Source organism: Octodon degus, unplaced genomic scaffold (genome assembly GCF_000260255.1).
Source record: "Octodon degus isolate 3935 unplaced genomic scaffold, OctDeg1.0 scaffold00007, whole genome shotgun sequence".
NCBI lineage: Eukaryota > Metazoa > Chordata > Mammalia > Rodentia > Octodontidae > Octodon > Octodon degus.
The window spans coordinates 21417894-21431033 of record NW_004524583.1 but is presented as its reverse complement, the minus strand read 5'-3'; the positions used below and the strand labels follow the sequence as shown (position 1 = coordinate 21431033).

The following is a 13140-nucleotide window of genomic DNA, read 5'->3' as shown; positions in this document are numbered from 1 at the left end:
GAGGCCTAGGTCTGCTTCTTCTGTGTCATCAGCTTACCAAGAGGTGACAAGTTGGGGATGAACACCCAGTCTCAAGATGCTGGGTTTACTCTGCTGTAGCGAATCCAGGGGACCATCTCATCCACTTTTACTACCACGGGTGGAGATGGATGGAATAACAATGCATGGGCTCCTCCACAGGGATTTCAGGGCTCAATGTTCTCTCACTCACATGCCATGCCCTGGCTTGAAAGGCGGAGCCTCTGTGGTCAAACTCATGGGTAATTGTTTCTTAACCATTAATGAGTCCAGAAACAATGCATTTGCTTAACCCATTGGTGGCTGAGCCTAACACCTGCTTGTGTTATCTCAGAAGGAGGTTCTCAAGCTCCTTTTTTATTTTTAAAACTTATTTATTTGGTACAGGGTCTTTCTACACAGCTTGGACTTACAGTGATCTTCCTATCTCAGCTTCTCCAGCGCTAGGATTATAGGTGTGCACCAACACACTCAGTTTCAGCGGCCGGCACAGCGCATGGCCAGCATGGCATGCGGTACCAGGGATCAAATGCAGGTCCTTGCACTTTCCAGGCAGGCGCTTAGACTGCTGAGCTATCCCCTCAAGCCTCAAGCTCCTTTAAATCCCTCCCTTACACCCTTAATAGGAGGGGGCCAGTTGTGGTGGCATCTACCTGTAATCCCATAACTTGGGAGGCTGAGTAGGGAGTATTCCCATGAGCTCAAGAGCAGCCAGCCTGGACTGTGTAGCAAGACCTATCTCATAGATAAGATAGATAGACAGATAGATAGATAGATAGATAGATAGATAGATAGATAGGGCCTGCCTTATCTATCTCTAACAGAGAACTTCAAGAGGGGAAAATCAGTGTAGTGGGACTAGAGCGAATCCTCAGTAGGACTACTGGCAAGAGCTGCTCCCAGTGCAGGTGAGCTTCCTAGTAGCATCTGCTCAGCTGTGGCTTTTCAATCGGCTTCCTTGCTCTGCTTTCCCTGAGCTCTGGGTGTATTTTATGCAGTCTCTCTTCTTATTAGTCCTTTGGCCACCAGCTGCACCACTTCCATGGTGAATGCCAGCCCCTTGTCTGACTATGGTAATGAGAATTTGAAAACAGAGGATGATTTCTCTCAGAAGGATCTAGGCCACCTCAAATGCTCTTTCCTTATAGGGGTGGTGGTGGCGGTGGCCTCTGCCCAGCCTAGGAAGGTACACACGAAAACTAGCAAATCCTTGGCACCAGAGGCTTGAGGAAGAAGCTCAGTAAAATCCACAGCCACATTTTGAATTGGGGCTCCCCCAATGCTTTGTACCCTAGGAGCAGCCTAGGCTCTGGATATGGGTTACTCAGACATACATTCCACACTGTTCACACACCACCTGGACTATACTGGAGAGCTAGGAGTTGTAAAATCTTGACTCAACAGCGGCCTGGAGAGCTGTACCTCCCATGTTGGTGCCCTCATGAAACTTTCTGACAAAAACCGGGCCTAGAGCCTCGGGGATTGCTACCCAATTCATTATTATTTTTTTTAAATTTTATTTATTTGTGTGTGTGTGTGTGTGTGTGTGTGGCCAGCTCAGCCCACCAGGGGGCGGGGCTGGCTGGCATGTGGTGCTGGGGATTGAACCGCGGTCCCTGTGCTTTGCTAAGCTTGTTCTAAGTAGGTGCTTTAGACCACTAAGCCATCTCACCAGCCCCTACCCAATTCTTTAAACTTCCATCATCCACTGGGAGGTAAAGTCCATGCCCAGTCATTTTTTCGAGTAATGAGGGTCCTGAATAGGACCTCGAATAGCGAATGGACTGGGAACCAGCAGGGTGGCCAGGGCTGGCATCTCTGCTGTTCCCCTGGTGGCCATGAGCTTAGCTTCTAAGTCTACTTTACAGTTTCTCAGAGCAGGTCAATTGAACCAGCATGGTGCTGGGTGTGGGAGGGTTGCCAGCAGCATAAGAGGCAGCACTAAAGGCTATTGGGGAACCCACTGGAGAAGCTACTGGGAGCGGCTGGTTCTCCTGGAGGACTCTGTCATGCTAGATCTCCTGATGAACTTGGCTGTTCTCATCTTCAAAGGAGCTTGGGATCTTGTTGCTGAGAATAGCTACCGCTCACTTTGTTTATTTATTTATTTGCGGAACTGGGGATTGAACTCAGATCCTTGCATTTTCCAGTCAAGCCCTTATCCTACTGAGCCATCTCCCTGGCATGCTATTGCTCACTTTGGAGGAGCTCTCAGCCTCACCTTGAGCTCCAGAGGGGAAGATGGTGCACAGCTCCACCTGGGCTGGGCACACTGGCTTTCCTGATGGGAACTCAGCTTTCCTCATCTGCTGAGGATCTCAGGCCCTGTTGCTGAGGATGGCTGTGGTATTTTTCAGGGGAGCTCTGGTTCTTACTTTCAATGTCATTTCCTGGCTCCAATTCAGATTCCTCCTCAGCCTGCTAGCACAGGTCCTTCATTCCACTGGCAGATTTTCTAGCTTCCACCTCTAGGCCTCCAGTTGGACTTAAGGGAGGCATTATTATGGGTGTTAGGTCTTCAGCTGGATTCAAGCAGGATGTTACTGTGGGATCCAGGTCTTCAGCCGGATTCTTTGGTCTTTAGTGTGTGGACAGATTTCCTGTACTCTTTGTGTATGATTCTTTGGATGATTTATTATAAATCATCTTATGAAATGTGTCTTGTATTGTACTGTTGGCCTTGCAAAACCCCAAGCCATGACAGTTACTTTTCTCTTATTGCTGAGGCAAAATAACCAATACCCAAAGATGAAGGGAGGAAAAATTTATTTAGCTCAAGTTTGTAGAGGTTTTGATCCATGATCAACTGGCTCTAAGGTGGGACAGCATTGCAGAGGGGCAACCGTTCATAGTGGAGGAAGATACCAAAAGCAAGAAGAGAGGAGGAGGGAGAGGCAGGGCCAGGTCATTAGCCTCTTTCCACCCCTTATACTGCATGAAGGCTATCCACCCTAGGGTGGGCATAGCACACACACACACCCTCAATCCCAACATGACACCAGGACTAACTCTAGAAGCCCACCACCATGACTGCATGAGGTTTTGGGAGGACACCTAGACACCAACCATTACAAGTTCAAAAATATATATATTACATTGCAATACCATTTCCATAAAACTCAAAACCAAGTACAACTAAAATATGTTTAAACACACAGATGTGATGAGTGTATATAAGAGAATGAGAAAAAGTAAGTCAGGATGGGTGTTAGTAAGGGGAGAGGAATGGTTTAGGTTCATATAGGGGTTGGCAATATTCCGATTCCTAAACACTAGAACAGGTGTTCCACAGGTGCTTCTAACCTCACATATAAAACTATTTATTTATTTATTTATTTATTGCGGAACCGGGGATTGAACTCAGGCCCTTGAGCTTGCCAGGCAAGCGCTTATTCTACTGAGCTATCTCCCTGGCCCTAAAACTATTGAAAAAGAACAACGACCAGGAAAGTTAAACTGAGTTGAGCCTCCACCTGAAGACAACCCAATCCTTTTCGAATACATCCCAATACAACTAAAGCATAGCACTACAATCGCACGCTTTGCAATCAGAAAATGGTATGAAGTACTCCACAGCTAGCTTATGGAAGAAGGTAAGAGGCAGGCTACAGTCAATTTAGCCAAAGAACAAGACGGATTATGTAGGCAAGCTTTGCTCAGCACTGTGCGTGCTTGCAGCATCCTCCATGGGAGAACTATTTGCAACAGGATCTGAAATACAGCTTTTCTCCAGAAGGGGGTCTCAAGAACTCTAGGGGTACAGGGAGATGCCACATGTTAAGCACTGTATTAAGGGAGCATACACTGTAAAGGGTCTCGGGCATCAGAGGGAGTAAGCACTGTTTTTCGATCCTTCCTCGTGGGGATGGCTTTGCAGTTGTCCACTCCATCTCCAGGGTCCTTTTTAAGACGAGCGATAGTAATGGTAAAGCCAATTCAAAATGCTAGCGGAAAGTGAAGACCTAAAGTCCTTTTAAGCTCAGAGTAGCCTTGGCACACAAACTCTCCACTGCAATTTAAAGGACCAACCTGCCTATTAAAGGAAAGCCCAGCTCGCTGGGGCCGCCCGCCGCCCTCCCGCGCACGCGCAGTAAGCACCGAGAGGCTCGCTCGCAGTGTGTAGGCGGAGCTAAAGATGCCCGGCATTACGTCCCAGAGCGTACGTCACGACGCCCGGGGCGGAGCTTCGGGTTTGGTTTCCTCAGCTACCACGGCCACGGCGGTAGCTACAGCTGTCGGCTGATCATAGTTAAGCGTTCGGTGCGGACGGCGCAGGCATGGAGGCTTCTTCCGGCTTGCAGACCGACTGCGAGACGCTGCTGAGCCGCTTTCAGGAGATGGACAGTGTACGCTTCGAGGACTTCTCGGCGCTCTGGAGGAAGATGAAGTTTGGGACGCTCTTCTGGTGAGCGGCTGGGGGAGGCCCGGGCGCGCGCGCCGCGCCGCACTGCGCCTGCGCGCTCTCCTCCGGCTGCGACTCGGGCGGCCCGGCCCTGTCGAGTTCTGCTAGAACCGAACCTGTAAAAGCAAACCGATAGCCGAGCAAAGAAAGCCCTGCGCGCCTGCGTTCATTTTTCCGTGCTTCCTGGGACCCCATCTGCCCACCGGCCGCCTCCTATTTCTCCACTGGCGTCTCCCAAGGCGGAGCCTCTTCCCTCCCCCCTTTGAGCGCTATATCCTTCACCCACATCTGGACTCATAGATGGGTCCTCCGGGGAAGTTTTGGCCCCTGCACGAGTTCCGTTTCCCCCTTAATGCCTACACTTGTCTCACCGCTTACCACTTTTCATCGTGTAGCGGACGAAGGGAGAGCGGGATCGTTAGTGATTGAGAGCACGGCTGATGGAGTCCGGCTGTGTGAAGAGGAATGCGGCGGGTGCACTGACTAGGATTTGAGGCAGGGTACTTAAGCTTTCTTCCCTGCAAAACGTTATATAGATGCTAATACCTGATGCAGTTGCAGTGAGGATTAAGAGAGCTAATGTGTGCCTTAAATGGGTTTCAGGTACATAGCACATGTTTGTGTAGATTAGCACGTTTCAGTTTTTCTTTCGCTAGACTGAGCTATTTTTGACAGCATGATGTAATATTGAAAAGTCTGATTAATCGATTGAATGAGACTTTAGGCTTAAAACTGTTTTGCTGAATCAAATGTAAAAGCTTTTTTTTTTTTTTTCTGTTTTGTAAAAGCTGTTTTTTTTCTCTGCAGTTTGTAAATTACAGGGGCTGGGCGATGAGCAGCTAATGAAAAGAGAACCAATTTTTTAAATTGGCCTTTATGTGTAATGCACTCATAGCTTAATTTAATCCATAGAATAACTATGAAAAAAGGATATAATTTGTCGTTGTTGTACAGGAGATGAAATTGCAGCTTAAGGAGGTTGATTTTTACTGGGTTGCAGTTAGAAGGTGGTAGAACACATTTTGGAACCTGTATGTACCACTTTCTAAAACCTATGATCTTTCAGTTTGTACTCTTTAGAGTGGGGGCTCACCAAGGAAATTTTCCCAGGCCTAGGTTCCCCCAAGTTTTACCTAATAGGAATTATTATTATTATTATTATTATTTTGCAGAACTAGAGTTTGAACTCTGGCCCTTGGGCTTGCCAGGGAAGCATTTATTCCACTGAGCCATCTCCCCAGCCCCAGGAAATAATTTTGAAGGCAGCATCATGTTCCCCTCCTTCCTTATAATCAGATAAGATAAAATTGCTGCTTACTGGCTGTAGGAGTGTTACTAAATGAAAATATATTATTTTCAAATATATTATTTACAAATATAAACATTTTGTAAAGTGTGTCATTTACCTGTATCTATTCAATAATACACTTTGAGACATCTAAGAATATTAAAAACACTTTATGTATCTAGTACAGGGTCTCATTACACAGATCAGATTCGTAGTGGTCCTCCTGTTTTGAGCCTCCCAAGGGCTGGGATTATAGGCGCACCACCACGCCCAGTCTCAGTCACTGGAGGCGGGGCTGGCACAGCATGCCTAAGAACAAACTAATCTCACATCAGGGTGCTTTTTAAAAAAGTTTTAATTAAGTTGGCAGTTTCAGGTAGTTTTACTAGTGATAATTTCAGGTTTCTTCTCTGCTCAGTTTGGTAAGTAGAGCTGAAGGCTATAAACTGGGTTTAACTTTTGTGTCCAAGTGGGCAGCGCAGAAGAGCAGCTCTTGACACCTGAGTCCAGTAAAGGGTGCAGCAGGAAATCTTCACACTGTTATTGGCATCTGCTTTTTTTTTTTTTTTTAATTTATGTATGTAGTATAGGGTCTACAAAGTCTCACTACACAGATCAGACTTGTGATCCTCTGTTTTCAGCCTCCCAAGCGCTGGGATCACAGGTGTGTGCCACTGTGCCCAGTCTCAATCACTGTGCCCAGTCTCAATCACCGTCTCAGTGCGCCCTGAGGCGGGTAGGGCCAGCAGGGAGTGCTGGGGATCGAACCCCAGTCCCTGCATCTGTCTAAGCATGTGTTTTAGTCCGTTGAGTTGTCTGGCTGGCCTGACATCTGCTTTTAAATAAGTATGTACCTGTTCTCTCTTTTTATTTACTTAATTATAATTACATATTTTTGTTTTACAGTGGCAAAATGAGAAATTTAGAAAAGAACACATTTTCAAAAGAAGCCTTAGCTTTGGCATGGAGATACTTTTTACCTCCTTACACTTTCCAGATTAGAGTTGGTGCTTTATATCTGTTATATGGATTATATAACACCCAGCTGTGCCAGCCAAAACAAAAGGTAATACTCCTGAGTTATGTGCTTAAGTAGAATGTACCTGTTCAATCTACAGTATACTTTTTTTTTTTTTTTTTACAGTATACGGACTGAAGTAGAAATAGTGTGTTTTAAAATTAACACATTTACAAATAAAGGTTTACATTTTGTACAATTTTTTTTTTTAAATTTTGTTGTTGCAGATCAGAGTTGCACTAAAGGATTGGGATGAAGTTTTAAAATTTCAGCAAGATTTGATAAATGCCCAACATTTTGATGCAGCTTATATTTTTAGGAAGCTACGACTAGACAGAGCATTTCACTTTACAGCAATGCCTAAATTGGTATGTTGACTTAGGTAATTGTCTTTTTCAAAATGAGTGGTCATACTTTATTTTCCAGAAAGAACCTTGATCTCCAAAAAAATGTAAAAACCATTAGTAGAGTTCAAGACATGTAGCTTTCTTAAAATATGAGAAAAATATCCTAGTTTTTCTTGCAGTCAAAGTTCAGCCTCTGCTTTTGAATGCTGTGTTTGTGGAGGTCATGTATAAATAAATTTCTGGTAGAGGAAATGAGATTTAACAACATCCTGTGCTTATACTTTTTTTTTTTTTTTTTTTTTTTCTCCTTTTGTCAGTTTTTGAGACAGGGTCTCTCTATGTAGCTCAGGCTGATCTTGAACTTGGACTCACAGCTATCCTCAGCCTCCCACCCAGGTGCTGGGATTACATACATACACCACCATGCCTGGCATTGTACATTTTTTAAATTTCAATTTGAGAGGAGTTACTCAGAGAGGACCAAGGAGTTTTAATATGTCAGTTGGTAAAAAGGTGGAACCCTTATTATAATCTGTTATTTTTTCAGTTTTGTGACACTTCCGATACTAGATTGAAGAGGGTCTCATTATACTATTATCTGGCAAATTGTTAACCTCTGAATCTTACTGGAATGTGTAAGAATGTGGAAAAAGAAAGAAAGAAGGAATTGCTGGGCTTGGTGGCTCACACCTATAATCCCAGCATTTGGGAAGCTGAGGATTATTGTGAGTTTGAGACCAGCCTGGGCTACAAAGTGGGCTCAAATTCAGCCTGAACTGCATAGTGAGACCCTGTCTCCAAAAAAAAAAAAAAAAAAAGAATGTAATGGATAGTCCAAGTCTATAGTCTTTGGAAGGTGGATATTTAATAAATATGCATTTAGAGTTGCTTTTATTCATATTTATTGATAATTTTTATTGTTATCACATAGCTTTCATATAGAATGAAGAAAAAAATTCAACGAACTGAAGTTACAGAGGAATTTAAGGACCCGAGCGATCGTGTAATGAAACTTATCACTTCTGATGTATTAGAGGTAAATTTGCTTTTATGCCCTAAAATATTAAAAAATACATATTTTCTTGCTGATTGTTTATTGTGTTTATAACTTACTTTACTGGAAATGGACAATTCTTAGTGATCTTAACCAATCAGAATACTCTCTTTTCTCTACAGCATCAAAAATGAAGCATCCTACATATATCCAGATTTATAGATCTTGGAGCATAGTGAGAAATAGATGTAAAAAACTTAGATTAAACGTGTGGCTTCATGTACTAATTCATGTTCTAAAACTGCCATGGTGTGTTTGGCTTTTAAACTCTTTATAAAAAGAGTTTAGCGTGACTTTTGATCTGTTAACAATGGGCATATCCTAAGTTCCTTTTATATAGTAACTATTTCCTAAATTCCTTTCAATAATATTTAATTGAATGGTGATTAGATGGATAGTATTGAAAAACTTTTTTTTGTGGGGGCTGGTGAGATAGTTCAGTGGACTAAAGCGCCTGCTTAGGCAAGTTTAGGCAAGTGCAGGGACCACCCTTTGATCTGTTCCCTCAGGGCAGGCTGAGCCAGCCAGAGTCTAGGAGTAGTGCTGCACACCTGTAATCCCAGTGCTAGGGAGGCTGAAAGCAGGAGGATCGCCATGACTCCGAGCTGCATAGTGAGACCCTGTAATGACCACATACATTAAAAAAAGAAAGCTTTTTTTTTTTTTTTTTTTTTTCATGGGTGAGCAGTGGTACTTACACAATTCTACTTGTGTACTACTGGATTACATGCAGCCATCTAACCAGTGACGTTTCAAAAGCATATAGACGGGAAAATGGTGGGCATACCTTGGTCACATTTATTTTATCTCTTGGAACCTTCATTTCCTTCTCATTAGCACTAGGATCACAGTCTTGCTTTAAAGACCAAGTCTTGCTGTGTTTCCCTGTGGGCTCTAACTTCCAGTCTCAAAGGATCATCCATCCTGCTTCAGCCTCCTGGGTAGTTGGAAATACAGGCACACTCACCTGGCCTGGCTGTGACTGCAATCTGTATTTTGTCCAGGTGTGAAAACTAAAATGAGGTGAAGCCAGAAGAGTGCCGAGTGCAGCATATATCGCACAGTGGACCTAAAAGAAGTGTTGCTTCTCTTTTTCCTGGCTCTGTCCACACTTTCTAAATCTGCAGTAAAAGAGGGATCAGACTTTGATTTGCTGAAGTGTTCACAAACCCTGGGACATCTGTCAGCTGGGTTGCAGCTGTGATCCTAATTCAGGGAACAAGTTTATTTGAAAGCGCTTGAGCTTTGTGCTGTGAGGTAACTTCACTTTTGAGGATAATTTTAATCTGGGAACCATGAATTTCAGATGGGCCACCCCCTCACTCAGATGTATGAAAAGTCAATGTACATTGGATACATAGAGTAAGGTCTAAGTCAGTATCCTTACCTTCTCAAAGGTGTTTGAATAGGAGTTGACATGTTTACCAAATGTCTGAAGATATAGCTTAATACAGAAACTGTGCTGGATGCTTTGTGTAGACCATTTTCTCCTGCCATATCCCTGCAAAGCAGATGAATTTAATAATTTTAAATTATTTTTATAATAGATATTCTTACCCTGTGTTAAAGTTGAGTTAGATAAGACATTCAGCTGAGATACAGAGACAACAGGGTATAGTGGAGTTCATTCACATTTCTGAATGGCTGCACGGCCTGTGTGTTGTACCAGAGCTCCTAGAATTCAGCAAATCGACAGTCTGAAGTGTAACAGAAAAGTAGGTGAGGATGAAGTACATGTGATGAAAGTACTTTGTATATGGGAAGACATTTATATTTCCTATCTTTTTGGCGGAAGGGAGCGCCTTGAAAGCTTTAGTAACTAGCTTTAGCGTCTGGACGTGGCTACCTCGTTGCTGATTCTGTGTGTGTGAGCATCTACTGCTACCAGTAGATGTCTGATTTCTTGGCCAGGTGTTGATGGCACGAGGGTTTTCTTGAATTGACTGAATGGGTGGGGTTGGGAATGCATGGGTGTCATCACAGTAGCCATCTATAAGGGAGGTGTCACTGGTTCTCTGCTGACCTGAGATACAAGTCCCTATGCCAGGATATATACAGTTTCTTGAGTCTGACTGTTACAGGCTCTCTTACCTGACAGACCTGCCCATTGGGATAAAGGTTTTAGAGGGCTAAATAATATTGTCACCATGATTTCATAAAACATCTTCTATAACCTGTCATTAAAACTCATGATGAAAATTGGAGCCACATAGGTTTTGAGGTCCTGCGGAGGGTTGAGTGAATGTTGTTAAATGGCAATTTCAAGAAGAGCATAAATATAGAAGCATTACTTTGTTTTATTTTACTTTTTTGACCGTGCTGAAAAATCAAACTTAGGGCCTCATATCTGCTAGGTTTGCATTCTGCTGAGCCACATCCCCAGCCCTATAAATGTCCTTAGGGTCTACAGGGTCTCACTACACAGATCGGACTCATAGTGATCCTCCTGTTTTTAGCCCCCCAAGCACTGGGATTGCAGGCTTACGACACCACGCCGAGTCTCAATCACTGTCTCAGTGCTCCCTGGGGGTGAGGCTGGCAGGGCATGTGCTGGGGATTGAACCCCAGTCCCTGTGCCTGCTTTAGTTCGTTGAGCTCTCTGGCTAGCCCCCCATAAATGTCCTTGATGTGACAATATGGTATAAAAACATGTTCGTAGTTATTAGTAAAATTTAATGATATGTTATAATACAAATAATTTTATATCTTGGAATGCAATTCTGCTTCTCAAATTAGTCTTTTCCTATTGTTTCCCTGTAACTTTGTCTAGGCTAATGTTTGTTGAGCTGAATTCATTAACTCATACCTCCAAAAGGTAATTGCTTTGTTAATAAGGATGTAGTGTTTCTATGATTATATTATTTTCATAGTACTGCTGTATATTATTTCCTGCCAACTCAGTCACCTTAGAAGGTAATTTTATGTGACATTAGCTTTGCCTTTAAGTTTCTCCTCAAAAATTAAAATCAAGCGCACATCTTCTCACTTTCAGGAAATGCTGAATGTTCATGAGCATTATCAGAACATGAAACGTGTAATTTCGACTGATAACTCCAAACCAGACAAAGCCCTCAGCTTGATAAAGGATGATTTTTTTGAGAATATTAAGAACATAGTTTTGGAACATCAGCAGTGGCACAGAGACAAACAGGTAAGCAGTGAGCTGGCTCCTTTCCTGTCTACTATGCATGAGAGCTGTGTGCTGAGGCAGCCTGGTTTCATGGCTGCCTTTCTGTGAAGCAGAGATTTGGAGAGTTTTACCTTTCTCGTTTTGGCTTTTGTCAGTGGCTATGTCTTTGTGTGTGTGTATGTTTTTATACTGTAGATTTACAATCTTTGTGCTTGGCATTTCCATAGGTTGTAGATTGGCGGTCTTTGGGGTCAGATCTAGCACTAAGTTTTCTTTGGTGTAGCATCGATCCCAACATTGTTTTAAAATTTTGAATTAGTCACCCATGGTGACAGGCTGTGTCCTTCTTTGTCTACCGTGTCCCACCCCTGATGTGGCTTGTCTATTTGCAGATTCCATCAGCGCAGATTTCCATTTAGTTTTCTGACCCAAAGGTATTGATGCTGGAGCTGGCCACATTAGCCTTTTCAGCTGGAGAAATGGTCTTTCCCTGGAAACCTGAAATGCCACTGTTGCTAAATTCATTCTTTAAACTATCCCATTTCATTTTTGTAAATATAGCTGGAAAAAATATATAGAAACCATTTCTGTTCACTTACTGTTTATCTGGTCATTTGTCGGTGTATTCACAAATGTTCGATAGATAGTGCAACCCATAGATTGTCTTGGAAAGGTTTGTTGCTAATGTTGACTTTCCATGATACAAAATAAATGGGCCCAAAACTTACAGAAAAGATAGAGAAGAGGGGGCTAGGGATATAGTGCAGCAGCATAGTGCTACTGCCTGGCAAGAGCAAGGTTGTGAGTTTGATTCCCAATATAAATAAATAAGTAAATAAGGGAAGAGATGAGATGTTGGTCTTGGGAGGAAGACAATAATTACTTATTTTAAAGAGGGTAACGCATTTTAGAACGTTTGAATAATTTAAGTCACATATAGGCTCCATGAATGACCATGACATTTAGTAAAATAGTCTGTTTGAGTATTGTTTTAATAGGCAAACTCTCTTCAGTGAGCAATACTAAGCCAGGGGTGGTGGTGCAGGCCTGTAATCCCAGCACTCTGGGAGACCAAGGCAGAAGGACTGCAAGTTCAAGCCCAGCCTTGACAATTTAGTGAAACCCTGTCTTAAAATAAAAAAAGTGCTGGGAATGTAGCTCACTGCTAGTTCAGTCTACAGTACAGCCAGAGTGGGGATGGCGTGGGGAGTCGGGTAGAAGTGGGAGTAGGGGCCTAAAGGACCATCATAAGATCTCAAAAAACCTGAAGGGAGAATAAACCAATTTTCTTTCTTTTTTTCTTTTAAACCAATTTTCTTCATGCTAAGTAAAGTGTATGCTGACCTTTGTTGCTTAGAAGGCTTTTGATACATTTTATTGATACACTTTATAAGTGTTCTAAAACTGGTGAACCACGCTGTAATTAATTATATGAAATCATTGTGTAGTTTTTTAATAATTGATTTTCAATGTTGTAAAATTGATTTGTATTTAATGGAGTTGTCAATGTATATATAATGTGCATAAATAAGATTTCTCTTCTTTCAGAATCCACCCTTAAAATCAAATCTTAAAGATGACGAAAAGAGAGAAGGAAATGCACAAGAACCACAGGTCAGGACACAGCTGTGTGATCACTTACAGAACAGCCATTTGCTTATGTCTTTCACCTTTCTGTGTGCCCGTAATTGTGTGTATAGACTTCGTGACCCTTAGTCAGCATCACAGTAACTATCGGAAAAGGTGTTGAACTCTGAATGCTGTATGAACCTGGTTCGTTGGATTCTGGAGTTGTGTGAATGGTTGCGATTCTGAGTGGGAGTGCATTTGTGACCAGGCTTTTCTGGGAAAAGGGAAGCTGCTGGTGGAAGATGCCCTTGGGT

General features: G+C 42.8%; 1 protein-coding gene across 1 annotated transcript in view; it reads left to right on the top strand.

Moving 5' to 3' along the window:
• The first annotated feature begins 4223 nt into the window (after positions 1-4223).
• The window catches only part of Snapc1 (small nuclear RNA activating complex polypeptide 1), a 20121-nt gene continuing 11204 nt past the window's right edge, over positions 4224-13140 (top strand). Inside the window, exons 1-6 of the mRNA XM_023701567.1 lie at positions 4224-4423; positions 6615-6774; positions 6954-7094; positions 8005-8109; positions 11120-11278; positions 12806-12871. Coding sequence (XP_023557335.1) covers positions 4296-4423; positions 6615-6774; positions 6954-7094; positions 8005-8109; positions 11120-11278; positions 12806-12871 — 759 coding nt within the window. The 5' untranslated portion in view covers positions 4224-4295. The remainder of the gene's footprint in view (positions 4424-6614; positions 6775-6953; positions 7095-8004; positions 8110-11119; positions 11279-12805; positions 12872-13140) is intronic.